Source organism: Stegostoma tigrinum, chromosome 10, assembly GCF_030684315.1.
Source record: "Stegostoma tigrinum isolate sSteTig4 chromosome 10, sSteTig4.hap1, whole genome shotgun sequence".
In the NCBI taxonomy this organism is placed as follows: Eukaryota; Metazoa; Chordata; class Chondrichthyes; order Orectolobiformes; family Stegostomatidae; genus Stegostoma; species Stegostoma tigrinum.
This window is the reverse complement of record NC_081363.1, coordinates 437,902-459,816: the sequence shown is the minus strand read 5'-3', so window position 1 is coordinate 459,816 and position 21,915 is coordinate 437,902. Positions and strand designations below refer to the sequence as shown.

Genomic DNA, 21,915 nt, shown 5'->3' with positions numbered 1-21,915 from the left:
TGGCTAAAGACTCCACCCTTTCCCCAGTAGTGAGAGATTGTCTGTTTATTCATGACTATGTCTCATACTTAAGTGATTTTCCGAAATACATGCACAGTTTAAGGTTTTAGCAGAGATCTATAGCTCAGGTTGTGGGTGAGGTTGTTGGCTTGCTCGCTGAGCTGGGCTTGTTCTCATTCAGACGTTTCGTCACCATGCTGGGTGACATCAACACTGAGGCCTCCGTTGAAGCGATGTCATTCTTGGAATGTACACTGCCTGGTCCGTTATGGTGAGGAGTGTCATTTCTGGTTTTGATCTGTATGGGTTTGTATATTGGGTCAAATTCTGTGTGTTCGTTGATTGCACTACAGGTGGAGAACCATGTCTCTAGGAATTCCCGTTCATGTCTATGTTTGGCTTGGGGTCCTATAGTTACAATGTCCCAGTTAAACTGATGGCCCTCACTGTCCAACTACACTGATATTAAGGAGAGTTCGTCATGCCGTTTTGCTGCTAGCTGATGTACATGTATTCTGATGGTTAGTTTCCTTCCTGTCTGTCCGATGTAATGTTTGTGGCAGTCGTTGCATGGAATTTTGTAAACTATTTTGGCTCTGCATGTCATGGGAATGGAGCCTTTAATCCTTGTGAATGTTTGTCATAGAGGGGCTGTGGGCTTGTGTGGTATCATGGTTCCTCATGGCCTTAGGAGTCTCGTTGTCAGTTCCAATAGGTTCTTGATGTAGGGCAGTGTCGCTAGTGTGTTACGGCATACTGTGTCCTCCTGTTTAGTAGGCATCTGTGGATGAAGTTGGGGCCTTATCAGTTTATAGTGAGGATTTAGTTTGCATAGTTCCAGAGTGTTACAGTGTGTCCTGGACCATTTAAAATAGTGTCGTAAAGCAGGTTGTTTATGGGCATTGGGGTTGTTGCTGTGTAAGTTGAGGACTTAATGCGTGGGTTGCTTTTCTGTGTACTGAGGTTTGGAACTCCCCATTGGTCATATGTTCAATTCTGACGTCCAGAAACAGAAGCTGATTTCTGTTTTCTTCTTCTCTCATGAGGTCGTGGTCTCTTCTAGTTTTGTTGCACTTAATAATGACAAATGTGTCATCCAAGTATCGGATCTACAGTTTAGGTCATATGTGGGGGAGGGTAGTGTGTTCTGGTCTTTACTTGACTGCTTCTGCGATGAGTCCTGAGATCGATGGCTCCATCGGCGTGCCATTGATCTATTTGTATACTTGACCATTAAAGATGAAGTACATAGTAAGGCACAGGTCGAGGCGCTTGAGTATGTTGTCATTGCTGATGGAGCTGCTCATCTGTATTGGTGCCTCCTCTAGTAAAATGGCCACCTGTTTCTTTGGCTAGTAGGATAACGACCGATGTGAATAAAGCTATGATGTCAACGATACCATAATCTCGTCGTCACTGATTTTTATGTTCTTGAGGGTTTCAAGGAAATCTTGGGTTGAGTGGATGGAATGAGGTGATTCGTCGACTAGGTGTTAGGATGAAGGATATATATTTATTGCAGCCAGCTAAGCAAAGGGTAGTTCATGTATGGAATGAAGTGCCAGAGGAAGTGGTAGATGCAGGTACAGTTACAATATTTGAAAGATACCTGGACAAGTATATGAATAGGAAAGGATATGATTTAGAGGGATATACCAAGTGCAGTCAAATAGGACTAGTTTAGTTAGAGAAGCTGGTCAGCATGGAGGAGAAGGGCCTGTTTACATTCTGGATGACACCGTGACTCCTATTTCCATTTAAGGAGGAACTTTTCAAAATCTCACAAACCTCTGAGGAATAAATTCTCCCCTACAATTTATAAAACTGCCTTTTATTTCTGGACTCACTCACAAGAGTGTGATGAGGAGTGAATGTGGGTGATCCTTTCCTTTTGGAGTTTGGATTTCAAACTGGGGACATATGGGTATTGGTCTATTTTTTGTGAAGGTCTCTAACATTTAAACATGACATTAAACCAGTAGGTGTCAGAGGACAGATAACTGAAGGCCTCGGAGGGTTAATAACGACTAGCAGGCTACCACAGGGATCAGTGCTCAGGGCCCACCCATTCACAATGTGTGAATATATAAAGGAACTGGATGAGGGAACCAAATGCAACATTTTCAAGTTTGCTGATGACACAATACTGGGTGCCGTTAAAGAACTGAGAGTAAGCAGCAAGGAGGCTCAGAAGGATGGACAGACTAGATGCAAGGAGGATGTTTTCCCTGGCTGGGGAGTCTAGAACCAGGGGACAGTGTCACAGAATGCAGGATAGACCAATAATAGGAGAGGAAATGTTTCTTCATTCAGAGGGTAGTAAACCTGTGAAATTCTCTACAACAGAAGGGTATGGAGACCGAATCACTGAATATATACAAAGAAAGAAGAGATACATGTTTAGATGTTAAAGACACTGAAGGGTATGGTGAGGAGGTGGGCATGATTTTTGTACTATTAACTTCAACTTTGAGCAACAAACTTTGATATGGCACCTTGTTCGATTGCTTCTGAAAATCCAAGTGCAGTATGTCTACAGGCACTGTCCCCTTTACCTGCAGCACATCCACTCTTCAAACAACTCCAAAACACTGCTAAAACATGATTTCAAAGAACAAAGAACAAAGAACCAAGAAACTTACAGCACAGGAACAGGCCCTTCGGCCCTACAAGCCTGCGCCGATCGAGATCCTCTGTCTAACCTGTCATCTATTTTCTAAGGGTCTGTATCCCTCTGCTCCCTGCCTATCCACATACCTGTCCAGATACATCTTAAAAGGCACTATCATGACTGCATCTACCACCTCTGTTGGCAACGGGTTCCAGGCACCCACCACCCTCTGTGTAAAAAAAACTTCCCACGAATACCTCCCATAAACTTTCCTCCTCTCACTTTGAGCTCATGGCCCCGAGTAATTGAGTTCCCTAATTTGGGAAAAAGCTTCTTGCTATCCACCTTGTCGATATCCCTCATGATTTTGTGGACCTCAATCAGGTCTCCCCTCAATCTCAGTCTTCTAATGAAAATAATGAGTCTAATCGACTCAACCTCTCTTCATAGCTAGCATCCTCCATACCAGGCAACATTCTAGTGAACCTCCTCTGCACCCTCTCCAAAGCATCCACATCGTTTTGGTAATATGGCCCCCAGAAATGTACACAGTACTCGAAATGTGGCCGAAACAAGTCCTGTGGAACTGTAACATGACCTGCTAACTCTCGTACTCAATACCCCATCCGATGAAAGAAAGCATGTCCTATGCCTTCTTGACCACTCTATTGACCTACGTTGCCACCTTCAGGGAACAACGGACGTGAAGACCCAGATCTCTCTGCACATCGATACTCCCCAGGATTTTTCTATTCACTGTATAGTTCGCTCTTGAATTAGATCTTCCAAAATGCATCATCGCGCATTTTCCCGGATTGAAATCCATCTGCCATTTATCTGCCCAACTTTCCAATCTATCCCTATTCTGCTGTAATCTCTGACAGTCCCCTTCACTATCTGCTACTCCACCAACCTTAGTGTCATCTGCAAATTTGCTGATCAGACCAGCTACACCTTCCTCCAAATCATTTACCTATATCACAAACAATAGTGGTCCCAGTACAGATCCCTGTTGAACACCACGAGTCACAGGTCTCCAATATGAGAAACCCCCTTCCGCTACTACTGTCTCCTGTTGCCTAGCCAGTTCTCTATCCATCTAACTAGTACACCCTGGACCCCCTGCGGCTTCACTTTCTCCATCAGCCTGCCATGGGCAATCTTATCAAACGTCTTATTGAAGTCCATTTCCCATGTTGACTCTTCCTAATCACTTGGAGATTTTCTATACGCCCAGCAATAATGTCTTAACAATTCATTCTAATATAGTTCTCAAAATATACATCAAGCCAACTTGCCAATGGATTTCTCTGACAAACACAGAATGTTGGAGAAACTTGGCAGGTCAGCAGCCTTCCCACCATCCCCACCCTGGGGAGGAGGAACCAGATTTCACCATAAGCCAACAACAGCATCTAATTACCTTGAAAAATAAGGTTGGACAACTGTGAACACTAAGGTGAGCCTGGAGTACAAGATGACAAATAATTGGATTTCCTGACCTTGGACACGCTGACCTGGTCGATATCCTCGCTGCAAGTAGATGGCTGTGATGGTCGAGAGCATCAAGTAGAGAATGAGGCTGGTCAGATTTAGCCACCAAATTACCTAAAGAGGGGAGAACAGTTAATCTAAAGGCAGAGAATTCCTTCACTTTGACAGTCCCAGCGATTTCTGGCAAACATTCACTAACAATGATATATCAGGGAGATTTCCAGACACTGACCATATTCATCATGCAACAGTCTCCAAGTAACTCAATAACAGATTTAGTACTGTTGTCAGGATTGTGCAGTCATGATCCAGTAATTTGTAGAAAAATAACTGCCGTTTGAAAAGCAAGTTAATCTGACCAAAACTGAAATTTCTGACTGTAGTAGGGTCATCCACTTCTCTAGATGGTGGCAGAGTAGGCAGCGTTCGGGCTCCTGTGCCTGGGCTCATCCTCCTCCTCCTCTTGCATCTTTCTTTTTCCATTTATCCTTTTCTTTTCCCTTTGAACTTACCTGGTAAAGAGCTCTTCTGCACCAGCGGCGTTCACAGAGGCAATGTGGTTACAGTCGGTCGGTCTGCCTGTAAAGCCTAGAATGGGACTCTCACTGCTGTGTGGAGTAGGCCCCATTGCAATAGCATTGCATGGGCTGGGGCAGCCAAGAGCAGGACACCCTGTCTGTGGCAATGGCGTGAACTGGGGTAGCCCAGAGCAGGACTCAAGTGGTGGTATGCTTTAACAGCAGAGAAGGAAGGAAAAGTTGCTCTAAGTTCGGGCCTAGATCCTTCGTCAGAAAAAAAAACAGCTCTACTCTTTTTTTCCTGCTCTAAGGGCACTACTGGCACTGCAGGTAGGCCAACAAGGTAGGCAAAGTGGAACCCCAGACAGGAGCACTGGGCATCAGGGTGAGGTTGGAGTGGTGGGCTTTAAAATACGAGTAGAAAAGGAAGAAATACCAACATTGGGGTCGGTATAAAAACGGTCAAAGAGCAACCTCCAAAGGCAGTACTCCTATATTTTCCCAACTTTTTTTTCACAAAGTGAAAGGTTACCTACTTTCGCCGTATCATAGCATGGGGGACAGTAACATATAAGTCAATGATTGACTGCTCTTTGTTTTGTTTGCATACAGTGAGCATGCTGCTGGTTTCAGTGCCAGCCTTATTTTATGTGCTGCCCCTTCTCAAAACACACCTAATGGGAGCACATCGCATGCATCACTCTCTCAAAGTCTGCAGGAAGGAACACTTTCTCAGGCATAGACAGAGGGACAAAGAGATGTTGTCAAAATTAGGGATCTACTGTAAAGTAGCCAGGCAGCTATGTCAGAACCAAAAGCCAGGAATGATACCCAATCTCACTCTCCCAAAGTCTGCTGTTCTGCAGAGACTACCTATGAAAACACAATGACCACTGAAATAGAGAACCCACTGCAGCTGCTGGACCTCAATTCAGATGTTAACTTTAACAATTCAGCAACAGGCCACAATAGTTCACTGCAAATTCATAACGGGACTTGTTTTCCTTTTTTGACACTTCTAATTTTTATATCTGTAATTTCCTGCAATAATTTTTTTTATTAATAAAGAACTTTCAGGAATAACTTTATTTAAAGTTTTAAATGTGTTTAAACAAAAGCATGACTTCTGGTCTACTTTATCTTGAATTTTACAAATTGCGTGACATGAATATGGTTCACAGACCAAGTAATGGACACGACTTGACAACCCCACACATCCCACGATTCTCTGGGGCAAGGTTGTTGGACACTTTAGGGTTCTCTCAATTCACGAAACATACAGTAGATTAGGGATCCTAAACATGGGAAACAGTACCTCAGGATTATAATCAATTTAAAAGGATGTCTGTAATCCCGAGGAAAAAAAATTTAAACGCAAGGTCCACATGATCTTTTAAGGTCCCTGGGTCATTAGTTAAGTAGGTCCCAGCTAGGATACCATGTGCAGTTCTGGTCATCACACTATAGGAAGAATGTGACTGCAATACAGAGGGTGCATTCACCTGGAAGCTGTCTGAACAGGAGCAATTCAGCTTTGGAGAGACAAAGAAGTCGCAGTTGTTTTTCTTAGGAAAAGAAAAAGTTGAGGGGGTACCTGATCTTTTCTCCCCCCCATTCACAGTACATGGACATCACTGGCTGGATCGTCATTTATTGTCATCCATAATTGCCCAGAGTGAAGCTCATTGGGTCTGGACTTACATGTAGAAACTAGCCCAATGAGGCCACCATCTGTTGCTCAGCTGACTGCCCATGAGAAGGTGGTGGTGGTGAGCTGCAGTCCATGGGCTGTAGGTATACACAGTGGTGCTAGGAAGGCAGTCTCAGATTTTCAGCCAGTGACAATGGTGATTGTGTTTCCATGCAGCCACTGCCCTTGTCCTTGTCCTTTCTTGTAATGGTTTGGGATTGGAAGGTGACATCGAAGCAGCTTTGATGAATTACTGCAATCCATTGCAGAGATGAGCTACTGAGCATCGGTAGAGGAGACAGTGAATTTTTGTGGATGTGGTGCCAATCAAGAAGATTGCTTTATCCACGATGGTGTTGAGCTTTTTGAGTGCTACTAGAGCTGCACTCATCTAGGCAAGCAGCATCTTATTTTTAATTTTTTGTAATTATCTCTCTGCCTCAACTTATCGGATCTAGGTCAGCCCTTCATTTGGTATTCTTCTGTTGACATTTTACTCACACCGTCTAACATTTTTGATCAGCTGCAAAGACCTGTTATTCAGCCTGTCGACACTCCACTCACGTCATCTGTACTATCTTTAGATGTCTCTGCCTATCAATGTTGTGCCTGTGTGCTTTCCTTCACCTCACTTGACAAAGGAGTAGCGCTTCAAAAGCTTGTGATTTCAAATAAACCTGTTGGAATATAACCCCATGTCGTATGCTTTGGCATAGTCTTGGTGGGCTGAAGGGCCTGTTCCTGTTCTGCACTGTTTGATCAATTCTCCAGATCACTTTCTCAAAAAACTACAAGAGTTTATCAAACATGATATTCCTGTCACAAATCTATTTCAGCTATGCTCAATTACAATGTGCCCGTCAATTGGTAGTTTATCCTATCTCAGAATTATATGGGAACAGGAATAGGCCCTTCAGCCCCTTGAGCCTAATCCACCATTTAATGAAATCATTGTTCATCTGTGGCTTAACTTCATACACTTGCCATTAGCCATTATCCAAAAATCCTTCGCTCGACAAACCTTTATCTGTCTCAGATTTAAAATTAACAACTGATCTAGGATTAACTACCATTTGTGGAAGAGATTTCCAAATCTCCACCACCCTTTGTTGAAGTGCTTCCAAACATCTCCCTGAATAGTATGGTCCTAAGTTTTGGTTTATGTCACTAGTTCTAGAATCTCCAACCATTGGAAATAGTTTATCTTTGCCCACACTGTCTTTTCCTGTTAATATGTAGAAGACTTCGATCAGTTCATCCTATTCCCTTCTAAATTTGAGAAAACAGGCCTAATTTGTGTAATCTCTCCTCATAACTTAACCCTGAAGTACAGATATCATTCTTGTAAACCTATGTTGTACTCCCTCCAAGGCCAATATGCCCTTCCTAAGATGTGGTGCCCAGATCTGCTCATGGTGTTTCGATGTGGGGTCTAACTAAGAATTTGTTCATTAGTGACTTTAGACTGACTAGCCTGTAATTATTCAGTCAATCCACCATCCACCCACAAAGTTAATAATATCAGCAGTTCTTCAACTGCCCAACACCACAGTGGATACAGTGGAGTGACGGTCAAATGTTTTGTTATTTCCTCCCGAGATTTTGATTTTAACACCCTGGGATACGTTATATCTGGTCCTGGCAGTTTATCCATGGTATCAGGAAGGGTTTTGATACCCTGTAAGTAAGGAGAAGCTGTTTCAGTTGCAGAAGGATCAGTGTTGAAAAATGACTTGAAAAATAATCAGAGATGGAATGAAACAATACACTAAGTTGTGATCTCAGAATGCACTCTTGCAATAGTATCCAGGAGCAGATTCAACAATTACTATTAAAAGGGAAGTCGATTAATACTTAAAGTGGAAACATTTACAAGGATATTGGGAATGTTGATTAGATATATCTTCCAAATAACAAGCACATTTAGTTGGGTTCCATCAACGCTGTATTATACGTTTAAAAACTAAACTACTGTACAACTTTTTGATGGTCTCTCCCAATCAGATGGACACTATTAAAAGATAACACAGTGTGGAGCTGGAGAAACACAGCAGGCCAGGGAGAATCAGAGGAGCAGGAAAGCTGATGTTATGGGTCAGGACCCTTCTTCAGAAAAGTAGTAGTTAGCCTGACACAGCATTTCTATGTTAATTGATTCATCTGCAACAATCATCTTTCTACATTGTTTTCTCTAATCATTAAACAATACTTGATTTCATAGGCTGCTGGTTGAGTACTTACAGGGTTTCCCAATAAATAAACTCTATATTCAGTCTCGTTTGTCCCAGAGAAACGAAGGCCCTATGAAAACAAAAAGCTTCATGAAAACAGTCACATTGCATTGGTTGTTGCATTTAAAAATTAAACATATTGAAACAAAACAGTATTTACAATATGCAGTAAAAAGTGTCAACTAAGAGAGGTCATTAAAAGATGTATGCATAGAAACAAGGCCGTGAAAAAGCAAACAAACAATCTTATTTTTGTTTGTGGACAAAGAGATGATAGTAAACTTCTGTAAAGTTGCAACTGTACAAAACGCTAGTGCGGCCTCACTTGGAATATTATTTTGGAATATTATAGTTCTGGTCGCCCCATTACAGGAAGGATGTGGCAGCATTGGAAAAGGTGCAGAGTAGATTTACCATGTTGCCTGGTCTGGAGCGCAGGTCTTATGAGGAAAGGCTGAGAGATTTAGGTCTGTTCTCATTGGAGAGAAAAAGGCTAAGAGGGGATTTAATAGAGACATACAAGATGATCAGAGGATTAGATAGGGCGGACAGTGAGAGTCTTTTTTCTAGGATGATGACGTCGGCTTGTACGAGGGGGCCTAGCTGCAAATTGAGGGGTGATAGATTTAAGACAAGTGTCAGAAGCAGGTTCTTTACTCAGAGTGGTAAGGGCGTGGAACGCCCTGCCTGCCAATGTAGTGAACCCAGCCACATTAGGAGCATTTAAAAACAGTCCTTGGATAAGCATTTGGATGATGATGGGATAGTGTAGGGCAATGGGCTTAGATTAGTTCACAGGCTGGCGCAACATCGAGGGCTGAAGGGCCTGTTCCGCACTGTATTGTTCAATGCTCTAAGTTTAATTAGCCATCAGCCAGGTCCATTGTCTATTTTCATAGATGGACGCCCGAAGGTAATTTGCTGATTTTCATTAAGGGGACACGAGCATTGCTGGCTAGCAATTATTCCCACATCTCCCATAACAACTGTCTTTGAGAAAGAGATGGATAGAGCTCTTAAAGATAGTGGAATCAAGGGTTACGGGGATAAGGCAGGAACAGGATACTGATCGTGGATGATCAGCCATGATCATAATGAACGGTGGTGCTGGCTTGAACGGCCGAATAGCCTACTCCAGCACCTATTGTCTATTGTCTAAAATGGCGATGAGCTGCCTTCCAGAACTGTTACTGTTTATGTTGGGTTGATGCATCCACAGCGCTATTCTGGAGGGAGTTGCTATGGAACGAAGAGCATTAGTATAATTACATGCTAGGATGGTGTAACCTGAAGAGGAAGCTCAGGTTTTGCTGTCCCAGTTGTTCGAGGTGATTGAAATGGTGGTTTGGAAGATGTTGTTAGAGAAGATTGGTGAGTTGCAACGCGAAACGTGCGGATTTTACACACTGCTGTTGCTGCATTGTCACTGATGAAAGGAAAGGACAGTTACAGTGATGGAGAGGGTACCAAAGAAGCTGAGTGCCTTGGACGGTGTCAATTGTTAGATGTTGTTACAGGTGAAAAGGACCTGCATTTGTCTGCACTAACGTTTTATTCTTCACACAACTGTTAGTCCAGAAACTCAGTGAATGGGAATCCAAGTTCAAATCCTGACACAGCAGTTGGTAAAATTTTAAATCCAGTAAATATCAGGAATCAAGAATCTATGATATAAACCATTGTCAATTGTCAGAAAAACACACCTGGTTCACTAATATCTTTCAGGGAGGGATATCTGAATTTCCTAGCCAATCTGGCCTACATGTGACTCCAGACACACAGCAACCCCATTCACTTTGAAGTTAACTCAACTGCCCAGTCCCACCTTAAGATTAAAAATAGCCTCCATCGTACTGTGTTGCACTATCACTTTGCTAAATGGGACAAACTCTGAACAGAGCCAGCATTGAGATATCCATAAATGATCTGGAGGAAGATATAGATGGTCTGATTAGCAAGTTTGGGGATGACACTAAGACTGATGGAGTAGCAGATAGTGAAGGAAGCCGTTGGAGGATGCAGCAGAATATAGACAGACTGGAGAGTTGAGAGGAGAAATGGCAGCTGGAGTTCAATACAGGCAAATGCAAGGTGATGCATTTTGGAAGATCCTATTCAAAACCGAGCTATGGGAAAACCCGAAGGAAAACTGATGCAGAGAGATCTTGGTGTTCAGGTCCATTGTACCCTCAAGGTGGCAACACAGATGGATAGAGTGGTCAAGAAGGCATACGGCATGCTTTCATTCATTGGACGGGGTACTGAGTACAAGAGTTGGCAGGTCATGTTACAGTTGTATAGGGCTTTGGTTGGACCACATGTGGAATACTGCGTCCAGTTCTGGTTACCACATTATCAAAAGGATGTGGATGCTTTGGAGAGGGTGCAGAGGAGGTTCACCAGGATGTTACCTGGTATGGAGGGCACTAGCTATGAAGAAAGGATGAGTAGATTAGGATTATTTACATTAGAAAGACGGAGATTGAGGGGGGATCTGATTGAGGTCTGCAAAATCATGAGAGGTATAGACAGGGGGGATAGCAAGATTCTGCCCCCGCCCCCGAATGGGGGACTCAATTACTAGGGGTCACAATTTCAAGGTGAGAGGGAAAAGGTTTAAGGGAGATGTGCGTGTAAAGTTCTTTACGCAGAAGGTGGTGGGCGCCTGGAATGCGTTGCCTGTGGATGTGGTAGAAGGCACAATAACGTCATTTAAGATGTATCTAGACAGATACATGAATGGGCAGGGATCAGAGGGATACAGATCCTTGGAAAATTGGCGACAGGTTTAGATCGAGGATCTGGATTGGCTCAGGCTTGGAGGTGTGAAGGGCCTGTTCCTGTGCTGTAATTTTCTTTATTCTTTGTTAACTCAAGGCTGGATATCCATGAGATGCTGTGGGCCATCAACAACACAGAACTGCACTCCAGCACAACCTGCAACCCCATGGTCCAGAAAATCCCTCACTCAACCATTACCATCAAACCAAGGGATCAACCCTGGTTCAATGGAGTGCGCAGGAGGGCATGCCAGGAGTGGTACTAAGCATACCCGAAAATGAGGTGTCAGCCTGGTGAAGCCACCGAACAGGACTACTTGCACATCAGACAGCACAAACAGCAAGTGATAACAGAATAGAACTCCACTGGAATAATTCATCTAGGCCAAGACTGTGCCAACACATGACTCTTTTCTAAGATTGACAGAGCTAAATAATCCCACAACCAATGGATCAGATCGAAGGGCAGCACAGCAGCTCAGTGGTTAGCACTGCAGCCTCTCAGCACCAGGGACCTGGGTTCAATTCCACCCTCCGGCAACTGTCTGTGTGGAGTTTGCACATTCTCCCCGTGTCTGCGTGGGTTTCCTCTGGGTGCTCCGGTTTCCTCCCACAGTCCAAAGATGTGAAGGCTAGGTGGATTGATCATGCTAAATTGCCTGTAGTGTTCAGGGGTCTGAGGGTTATAGGGGATGGGTCTGAGTAGGATGCTCCAAGGGGCAGTGTGGACTTTTTGGGCTGAGGGGCCTGTTTCCACACTGTAGGGAATCTAATCTAAGTTCCACACCCTTTCCACATCCAGTCATGAATGGTGGAGACATCTCACTGGAGGAGGGGGCTCCACAAATATCCAGTCCTCAATGCCAGAAGAGCCCAGCAAATGAATGCAAAAGGCTGAAGCATTTGCAGCAATCTTCAGCCAGAGGTGCCGACTAGATGATCCACTTCTGCCTTCTCTAGTGGTCCCCAGCATTACAGGTGCCTGTCTTCAATCAATTCAATTAACTCCACATGGTACAAAGCAGCAGATGGAGGCATTTAATACTGCAAAGGATATGGTCCCTGACAATATTCTGGCAATAGGACTGAAGACTTGTGCTCCAGAATTTGCTGTTCCCATAACCAAGCTGTTTCAGTACAGTTACAACACTGGTATCCACCTGACAAACAATGGGATGGTAATTGGCTGGGTTGGATTTGTTCTGCTTTTTGTGTACAGGACATACTGGGACCATCTTCCATTTTGTCAGGTGGATGCCAATATTGTAACTGTACTGAAAGAGCTCCATCAGTCTATTCTCGATCATCAATAAAGTGTGGAATGCATTAATGGAGGAGGGTTGTGGAGTCAGCCTCATTAGGGGCATTTAAGCAGCTATTAGATAGGCATATGGATGATAGTATAAGGTAGTGGTGGAGATAGACCTTCATTTTAGGGTAAAAGTTCAGCACAACATTGTGGGGCGAAGGGCCTGTACTGCTCTATGTTCCATGATGGAAGGTGTCAGTAACAGTGCTAGCAAGCAGCACTTGCTCAGCAATAACCTGCTCAGTGATGCCCAGTTTGGGTTCTGCCAGGGCCACTCAGCTCCTGGCCTCATTACAGCCTTGGTTCAAACATGGACACAGGAGCTAAATTTGAGGAGTGAGTTGAGAGTGACAGACATTGACATCAAGGCTCTATTTGACAGGGTGTGGCACAAGGAGGTCTAGCAAAGTTGGAATCAATAGGAATCATGGCATACTCTTTGGTGGTTACAGTCGCACATGAGTATGGTTGTTGCAGTTAGAGGTCAGTCATCGCAGCTTCAGGACACCTCTGCAGGAGCTCCTCAGCAGTGCTGCAAAAGCTTGAGATTTCAAATAAAAAACAGTTGGACTACAACCCGGCATTGTAATTTCTGACTTTGTCCACCCCAGTCCAACACCGGCACCTCCACATCAGGAAATCCGGAGGGTAGTGTCCTCGGCCCAACCATCTTCAGGTGCTTCATCCTCAGGCCCATCGTAAGGTCAGATGTGGGGCTGTCTGCTAATAATTGCACAATGTTCAGCACCATTTGTGCTGCTTCAGATACTGAAGCAATCCATGTCCAAATGCAGTAAGAGCTGGACGTTACCCAGGTTTGGCTGAACAGCGGCAAGTAATATTCATGCCACACAAAAGCAAGACAGTGACCATTGAATCATACAGATCTGCAGCACCAAAAAAGCACTTCTGCTCATTGTATGTGCATTCAAAAACAACCACTAACTATTCTAATTCCAACACTTTGTCCTTGCCTTGTGCATCACAAGTACACATTTAAATACTTCAATTATTATGAGGTTTTCTGCCTCTACTACCCTTACAGGAAATGAGTTTCAGATTCTTATCACTTTCCGAGTGAAAATGCTTTTCTTCGCGTTCACAGTAAACTTTTTGCATCTTACCTTAAATTTACTCCACTGATCATTGATCACTCCATCAAGGGGCAATGTTTCTTGTCTAAAATATCTACTGCCCCTTCTAATTTTACACGTATCAATCGTATCCCCTCTCCACTGTGTCTATTCTATGGAAAACAGTACAAGTCTAATCAATCTCTTGTCATAACTGAAATTTCCCAGCCTTGACAACATTCTGGTCAATCTCCTCTGCACCCTCTTCAACGTAATCACATCCCTCTTATAATGTGGATTCCAAAACTGCACACAATATTCTAGCCATGGCCTAATCAACAGTTTTCGTCACTTAATTCACGGGATGTGGGGGTGAATGGCCAGATCAGCATTTATTACCCCACCCATAATTGCTCAGAAGGCAGTTCAGTGCTGGGTCCATTGTTGTTTGTCATTCATATAAATTGATTCGGAGGAGTATATTAGAAGGTTTAGTTAGTAAGTTTGCAATGACACCAAAATTGGTGGTACACAGTGACAGTGAAGAAGGTTATTGAAGAGTACAACGGGATCTTGATCGACTGGGTCAGCGGGCCAAGGATTGGCAGATGGAGTTTAAATTAGACAAATGCGAGGTACTGCATTTTACTAAGACAAACCAGGGCAGGACTTATGCAGCGACATCTAGCTGTGCGAGTACTTAGCTCCTTGAAAGTACAGTCACAGGTAGACAGAATGGTGAAGGAGACATTTGGCATCCTTGCCTTCATTGGTCAGAGCATTGAGTACAAGAGTTGGGATGTCATGTTACAGTTATATAAGATCATATTTCAATTACAGCATACAATTCTTGTCACCCTGCTATTGGAAGGATGTTATTAAATTGAAATGGGTGCAAAAATGATTCACAATGTTGTTCAGAGTCTGGAGGGCATTTTTCTTTATTCATTCATGTGTTTAGACATTGCTGGCCAGGCTAGCATTCGTTGCCATCCCTACTGCCCAGAAGGCAGTTCAGAGTGAATACATTGCTGTGGGTCTAGAGTCACACGTAGACCAGGCAGAGTAAGGATGACAGATTTCTTTTCCTAAAAAGGACATTGTTGGAAAAACCCATCTGGTTCATCAATCAACAATGGTTTCAAGGTCATTGAAACAATTCCAACAACATTGAAAGGTTCCAAGGTTAGGGTAAAAAGTTTGGCACAACATTGTGGGCCAAAGGGCCTGCACTGTGCTGTATTGTTCTATGTTCCATATCATCAACAGATCCTTAATTTAGATTCTTTATTTAATGTTAAATGTGAACATAAGAGGCACAATTAGTAAGTTTTCAGGTAACACTAAAAGTGGAGGTTTAGTGGACTGTTAACAAGGTTACCACAGACTACATAGGAATCTTGACCAGATGGTCCAAGGGGCTGAGGAATGGCAGATGGAGTTTAATTTAAATGTGAAGTGCTGCATTTTGAACAGCAGATCAGGGCAGGATTTATACACTTAATGGTAGGGTCCTGGGGAGTGTCGCTGAACAAAGAGACCTTGGAGCGCAGGTACATAATTCGTTGAAGCTGTCTACCTGTGACTCCACAGTAGTGAAGATGGTGTTTGGTATGTTTGCCTTTTTTGGACAGTTCATTGAGGAGAGGAGTTGGACTGTCATGTTGAGGCTGTACTGCACATTGGTTACGCCACTATTGGAATACTGAGTGCAATTCTGCTCTCCCTGCTACAGGAAGGAAGTTGTGAAACTTGAGGGTTCAGAAAAGACTTATAAACACGTTGCCAGGGTTGGAGGGTTTGGAGCTCTAGGGAGAGGCTGATTATGCTGGGGCCAACTTCCATTGAGTGTCAGAGACTGAAGGGTGATCTTATAAAAGTCTAAAATCATGAGGGGCATGGATAGGGTCAAGATCCAAGGTCTTTTCCTCAGAATGGGGGAGTCCAAAACAGCAGGGCATACATTTAAGGTCACTGGGCAAAGGTTTAAAAAGGACCTAGCGGGCAATTTTTTCAAGCAGACGGCAGGATAAGCTGCCAGGGGAAGTGGTGGAGGCTGGTCCAATTACAATATTCAAAAGGCATTTGGATGGGTACATGAGTAGTAAGGGATCAGATGGATATTGGCTAACTGCTGGTAAATAGAACTAGATTTATTTTGGATATCTGGTCCGCATGGCCGAGTTAGACGAGGATCTGTTTCCACGCTGCACATCTCTGACTCTAATTCAAATTCCACCATCTGCCATGGTCGCATTTGAAGCCACATCCCCAGAATGTTAGCGGAGTTTCCGATTAAAAAATCTAACGATAATACTACTAGACCATCAAATCCCCTAAGATCTAAGTAGAAGCTGGATAGGCTAGGGCCTTTTTTCCCCCCTGAAGGGCAGGACTGACAGCTCGATGTTCTAGAATACAGAAGCTGCAGGGGTGACAGGAATATGAGTAAGCAAGGAAGGGGAGTTGCCCTTTTGATAAGGGAGGACGTAACAACAGTGTTTACAGAGCATATTCTTAAGGGGTCATCAAATGAGGCCATGAGGTACAAACAAGGGGATGGTAACTCTGTTGGGATTGTATGAGAGACAGAAATAGCCAGCAGGTTCTACAGGAGCAGATGTGGAGAGATTGCAGACACTTTTAGAAATAATACAGTAGTATCGGTTGGGGATTTCAATTTTTGCTGCATTGACAAGGCCAACAAGAATGTAAAAGGCCCAGATGGGGTGGAGTTTGTCAAACTTGTCCAATAAATCTTTCTAAATCAATGGGTAGAGGACTCTACACAGGAAGGTGTAACACTGGACCTCCTCTTAAGAAATGAGGTCAGGCAAGATACCCTTAAAGATCGGCATGGCTGTTGAAGCGTGGAGCCAAAGGAAATGGGAGAGATTTTTCATGAATATTTCTCCCCAGAGTTTACTGAGGAGAGAATCATGGATGCCACGGAAATAAGGGAGAGAAGTTGGGATGTTTTGGGCTGCATACACATTACCAGAGATGTCTGCAGCCTTAAACCACAATAAGCTGGATAAACCCCCAGGGCTTGATCAAGTCAATACTCAGATGTTGTGGGAGGCTAGAGAAGGAATTGCAAAGGTCCTTGCAGAGATTTTTGTTTCACTTTCAGCCATTGGTGAAGTTCCAGAAGACTGGAAGGTGGCTAAGGTTGTTCCATTGTTTTAGAAAGGGAGCAAAGATTAGCCAGGGAATTCCAGGTCAGTGAGCCTGACATCACTGGAAGGCTAGTCATTGGAGAGGATCGGGAGCAACAGGATCAATTAACATTTGGATAGTCACTGTCTGACTAGAGATAGTCAACATGGATTTGTGCACGTGAAGTCATGTTATTTGTTATTTACATAAATGATCTGGATGTCAATGTATAAGGCATGATTAGTAAATTTGCAGATGATACAAAATTGGGTGGTATCGTTGCTGGTGAAGAGGGTTATCCTAAATTACAGAGGGATCTTGATCAGATGGGGAAGTGAGCTGAGAATTAGCAAGTGTGATTCAATGCAGATAAGTGTGAGGGGTTGCATTTTCAAACCAAGGTAGGACTTACACAGTAAATGGTGAAGTCCTGAGGAGTGTTGCTGAACAGAGGGACCAGAGTGCCAGTACATTGTTTGTTGAACGCGGTGTCACAGGTGGACAAGGAGGTGAGGAAGACATTCGGTATGCTGGCCTGGTTGAGGCACTGAATATAGGAGTTGGGAATGTAATGTCACAATTGCATAAGTCATTGGTGAGGCTACACTTTGAGAATTGTGTACAGTTTTGGACACGCGTTTTTTGGAAGGACATAGTTAAACTGGAAAGTGTGCAAACAAGATTTGTGAGGATATTGCCTGGATCAGTAGGCCTGAGTATGAGGAAGAAGTTGGCCAGGATAGGACTTTATTCCTTGGAATGTAGGAGAATGAGGGGTGTCCTTACTGGGGGGACATAGGATGAATGCATATAGTCTTTTTCCCCAGTGACTCCAGACCAATAGCAATGTGGTTGATTCTTAACAATGGTCAGTAAATGCTGCCTGGCCAGTGACACCCTCATCCCATGAATGAATTTAAAAAATATCAGGTCAAAGGTCAAGAATACTGCAGTAATAAACTCACTTCATGACTTGGCAAAGCCGATCGACTATCTATAAAGCACAAATCTATAGAACACACTGCACTTTCCTGGATGAGTGCAGCTCCAACAACATTCGAGAATCTTGACACCATCCAGGACAAATCAGCCCGCTTGATTGTGGATGCGATGCCAAACATCAACTCACTTCACCACTAATGCTCACTAGCAGCAATGTGTTCCATGATGCACTGCAGAAATTTGCCAAAAATCCTTCATAGCACTCATCAAATCTACAACCATTTCAACCTCGAAGGACAAAAGGCAGAAGGGCTTCTCTTTGGAACGATGAAGGATGAGAGGTGACTTGGTAGAGGTGTACAAAATGATCAGAGGTATAGATAGAAGAGACAGCCACAGACTTTTTCCTTGGGTGGAGGTAGCTGTTATGAGGGGGCATAGTTTTAAGTGAGTGGAGGTAGATATAGGGGACATGTCAGAGGTAGGTTCTTTCCTCAGAGGGTGGACAGGATAGTAGAGTCAGCCTCATTAGGGGCATTTTAGCGGATATTAGATCGGCATATTGATGATAGTATAAGGTAGGGGTGGAGTTTAGATAGACTTTAGGATTAGGGTAAAAGTTTGGCACAACATCATGGGCTGAAGGGCCTGTACTGTTTTATGTTCTAAAGAAGGGGCATACTAGTTATCCAGAAATAAAAAGACCTCACCTGCAAGTTCCCCTTAAAACCACTCACCATCCTGATTTGCAAAGATATCGCTGCTGCTTCACTGTCACTGGAATCCTCTTCTGAATAGTATTGTGAACCTACATACAGCAAATCAACAGCAGCCATTCAAGAATATAGCTCATTACATTCTCAAGGGAAACTAGGAATAGGCAATATTCACGGCGAGTGAATTAAAAGAAACATCTCTCTATCCTTCTTTCCTGAATTCTAAACTGCTCCCACTCCTCAGGTCTGTTTTTTTTTTCTGGATAACTAGTATGCCCCTTCTTTAGAACATAGAACAGTACAGGCCCTTCAGCCCTTGATGTTGCACCAAAATTTTACCCTAATCCTAAGGGTACCTATCTAACCCTATTTTACCCTAACCTCCACCCCTACCTTATACTATCATCCATATGCCAATCTAATAGCTGGTTAAATGCCCCTAATGAGGCCGACTCCACTACCCTCTCTGGCAATGCACTCCACGTCCTGGCCACACTGAGGAAAGAACCTACCTCTGACATCTCCCCTATATCTACCTCCACTCACTTTAAAATTGTGTCCCCTCATAACAGCTACCTCCATCCTCGGAGGAAGTCTCTGGCTGTCTCCTCTATCAATATCTGATCATTTTGTACACCTCTATCAAATCACCTCTCATCCTTTGTTGTTCTAAAGAGAAAAGCCCTAGCTCTCTCAATCTTTCCTTCTACGGCCTTCCCTCCATTCCAGGCAACATCCTGGTAAATCTGTAACGCGTTGACCAGAACTGGACACAATGCTCCAAAAGTGACTGAACCACGCTTTTGTACAGCTGGAGTATAACTTCACGGCTCTTGAACTCAATCCCTCTATTAATGAAAGCTAACACACCGTATGCCTTCTTAACAACTCTATCCACCTGGGTGGCAGCTTTCAGGGAATTGTGGACAAGGAGCCCAAGATCCCTCTACTCCTCCACACTGCCAAGAATCTTTCCATTAACCCTGTATTCTGCTTTCAAATTTGTCCTTCCAAAATGAATCAACTCACACTTTTCAGTGTTAAACTCCATTTGCTACTTCGCAGCCCAGCTCTGCATCTTATCAATGTCCCTGTGAAACCTAGAACAGCCCTCCGCATTATCCACAACACAACCTAACTTCGTATCGTCTGCAAACTTGTTAATCTACCATTCCACTCCCTCATCCAAATCACTCCCAAAAATCACAAATAGAAGAGGACCCAGAGCAGATCCTTGTGGTACACCGCTCGTAACTAAGCACCACGTTGAATATTTTCCATCCACTACCACCCTTGGTCTTCAAAAGGGTCAGCCAATTCTGAATCCGATCTGCCACATTTCTCTCTATCCCATGCCTTCTTACCTTCTGCATGAACCTACCATGGGGAACCTTATCAAATGCCTTACTCAAATCCATATACACCACATCCACTGTCCCACCTTCATCCATGTGTTTGGTCACCTCTTCAAAGAATTCAGTCAGGTTTGTGAGGCATGATCTACCAGTCACAAATCCTTGCTGGCTATCATGAATCAAATTGTGCCTTTCCAAGTGATCATAAATCCTATCACTCAGTGTCCTTTCCAATAATTTGCCCATCACTGATACAAGACTAAGGGGCCTGTAATTTCCAGGGTTATCCTTACTCCCTGTTTTGAACAAGGGAATGACGTTTGCCAGTCTCCAAGCTTCCGGCACTATACTAGTGGTCAGTAAGGATGAAAAGATCATCGCCAAAGGCCCTGCGATCTCTTCCCTCGTTTCCCATAGAATCCTTGGATAAATCCCATCAGGCCGGGGGGACTTATCGAAATTCAACTTCCTCAAAATTTCTAGTACATGTTCTTCCTTACTAACATCCACCTACTCTAGCCTACCAGCCTATTTTCACACTGTCCTCCCCTAGAACTAGTTCCCTCTCAGTTGTGAATACCGAAGAAAAATATTTATTAAAGGACCTCTCCTATCTCTTGCGGCTCTGTACACAAGAAGGATACTTGTGTAAGGTTTCGGAAACAAGGAATGGAGAAGGCTCCAGAGGGATACAAGTTATCCAGGAAGGAGGTGAAAGAAAAGGGCTTCGGAGAGCTATAAGGCAGCATGAGAAAACCTTGGTAGATAGGATCAAGGAAAACCCCAAGGCTTTTTAGACATACGGGAGGAATAAGAAAATGACCAGAGAAAGGGTAGGGCCGATTAAGAATTGTAAAGGGAATTCGTGCATGGAGCCACAAGAGATAGGAGAGGTCCTTAATGAATACTTTTCTTCGGTATTCACAACTGAGAGGGAACTAGTTGTAGGGGAGGACAGTGTGAAAATAGGCTGGTAGGCTTGAGTAGGTGGATGTTAGTAAGGAAGAACATGTACTAGAAATTTTGAGGAAGTTGGAATTAGACAAGTTCCCAGGTCTGATGGGATTTGTCCAAGGATTCTATGGGAAGCGAGGGAAGAGATCGCAGGGCCTTTGGCGATGATCTTTTCATCCTCACTGTATACTGCTGGAAGATTTGGACAGTGGCAAACTTCATTCCCTTGTTCAAAAAAGGGAATAGGAATAGCCTTAAAAATTACAGGTCAATCATAAATGCATGGCCCCCCAGTATCAGACATTTCAACTCTGGGGAAAAAGTTATTGACCGTCAATCTTCTCTATGCATCTCAATTTTATAGGCTTCTATCAAGTCTCCCCTCAGCCTGTCGTGCCCCAGAGAAAACAACCCGGGTTTTTCTATCCCTCCCTTCTAGCTCATATGCTGTAATCCAGGCAGCCTCATTCAGTCATAATTATAGAGTAATAATGCATGGAAACAGGCCCTTCGGTGCAAACTGGTCCATGCTAACTATATAGTGCACAAATCAGTTCCAACTGCCTGCATTTGGTCCATATCTCTCTAAACCTTCTCATCCACGTACTTATCCAAGTGATTTTTTAAAATGTGTTCCCCGTTAGGTCCTTCTTCAATCTATCCCCTCTCACCTTAAACCATGCCCTCTAGTTTTCAATTCCCCTTCCCTGGGGAAAAAAAAGGGCTATATGCATTCGTACTATCCATGCCCCTCACGATTTTGTACACCTCAATAAGTCACCCCTCATACTCCTATATCCCAACAAATAAATTCCTACCTCAAGCCTCACCCCTATTTCCTACCTACTTCATCCTGCCCACTTGACCTGTCTGTCCTCCCTGGACTGACCTATCCCCTCCCTACCTCCCTACCTCCCCGCCTACACTCACCTTTACTGGCTCCATCCCTGCCTCTTTGACCTGTCTGTCTTCTCCTCCATCCATCTTCTCTCCCTATTTATCTCAGAACCCCCTTCGCCTCTCCCATTTCTGATGAAGGGTCGAGGCCTGAAACGTCAGCTTTCCTGCTCCTAAGATGCTGCT

The 21,915-nt window shown here is 43.7% G+C and overlaps 1 protein-coding gene across 5 annotated transcripts in view; it reads right to left on the bottom strand.

The window, feature by feature from the left end:
- pomt2 (protein-O-mannosyltransferase 2) overlaps positions 1-21,915 on the bottom strand; it is a 171,769-nt gene that overhangs the window by 17,983 nt on the left and 131,871 nt on the right. For all 5 annotated transcript variants that reach the window (XR_009446209.1, XM_059648869.1, XM_048537901.2 and 2 more), the window contains exons 17-18: positions 8,555-8,614; positions 4,114-4,219 (exon numbers count right to left, since the gene is read on the bottom strand). Coding sequence is in view for 4 of the 5 variants with exons in the window: in XM_059648869.1 (XP_059504852.1) it covers positions 4,114-4,219; positions 8,555-8,614 (166 nt within the window). In the remaining variant the exon portion in view is untranslated. The remainder of the gene's footprint in view (positions 1-4,113; positions 4,220-8,554; positions 8,615-21,915) is intronic.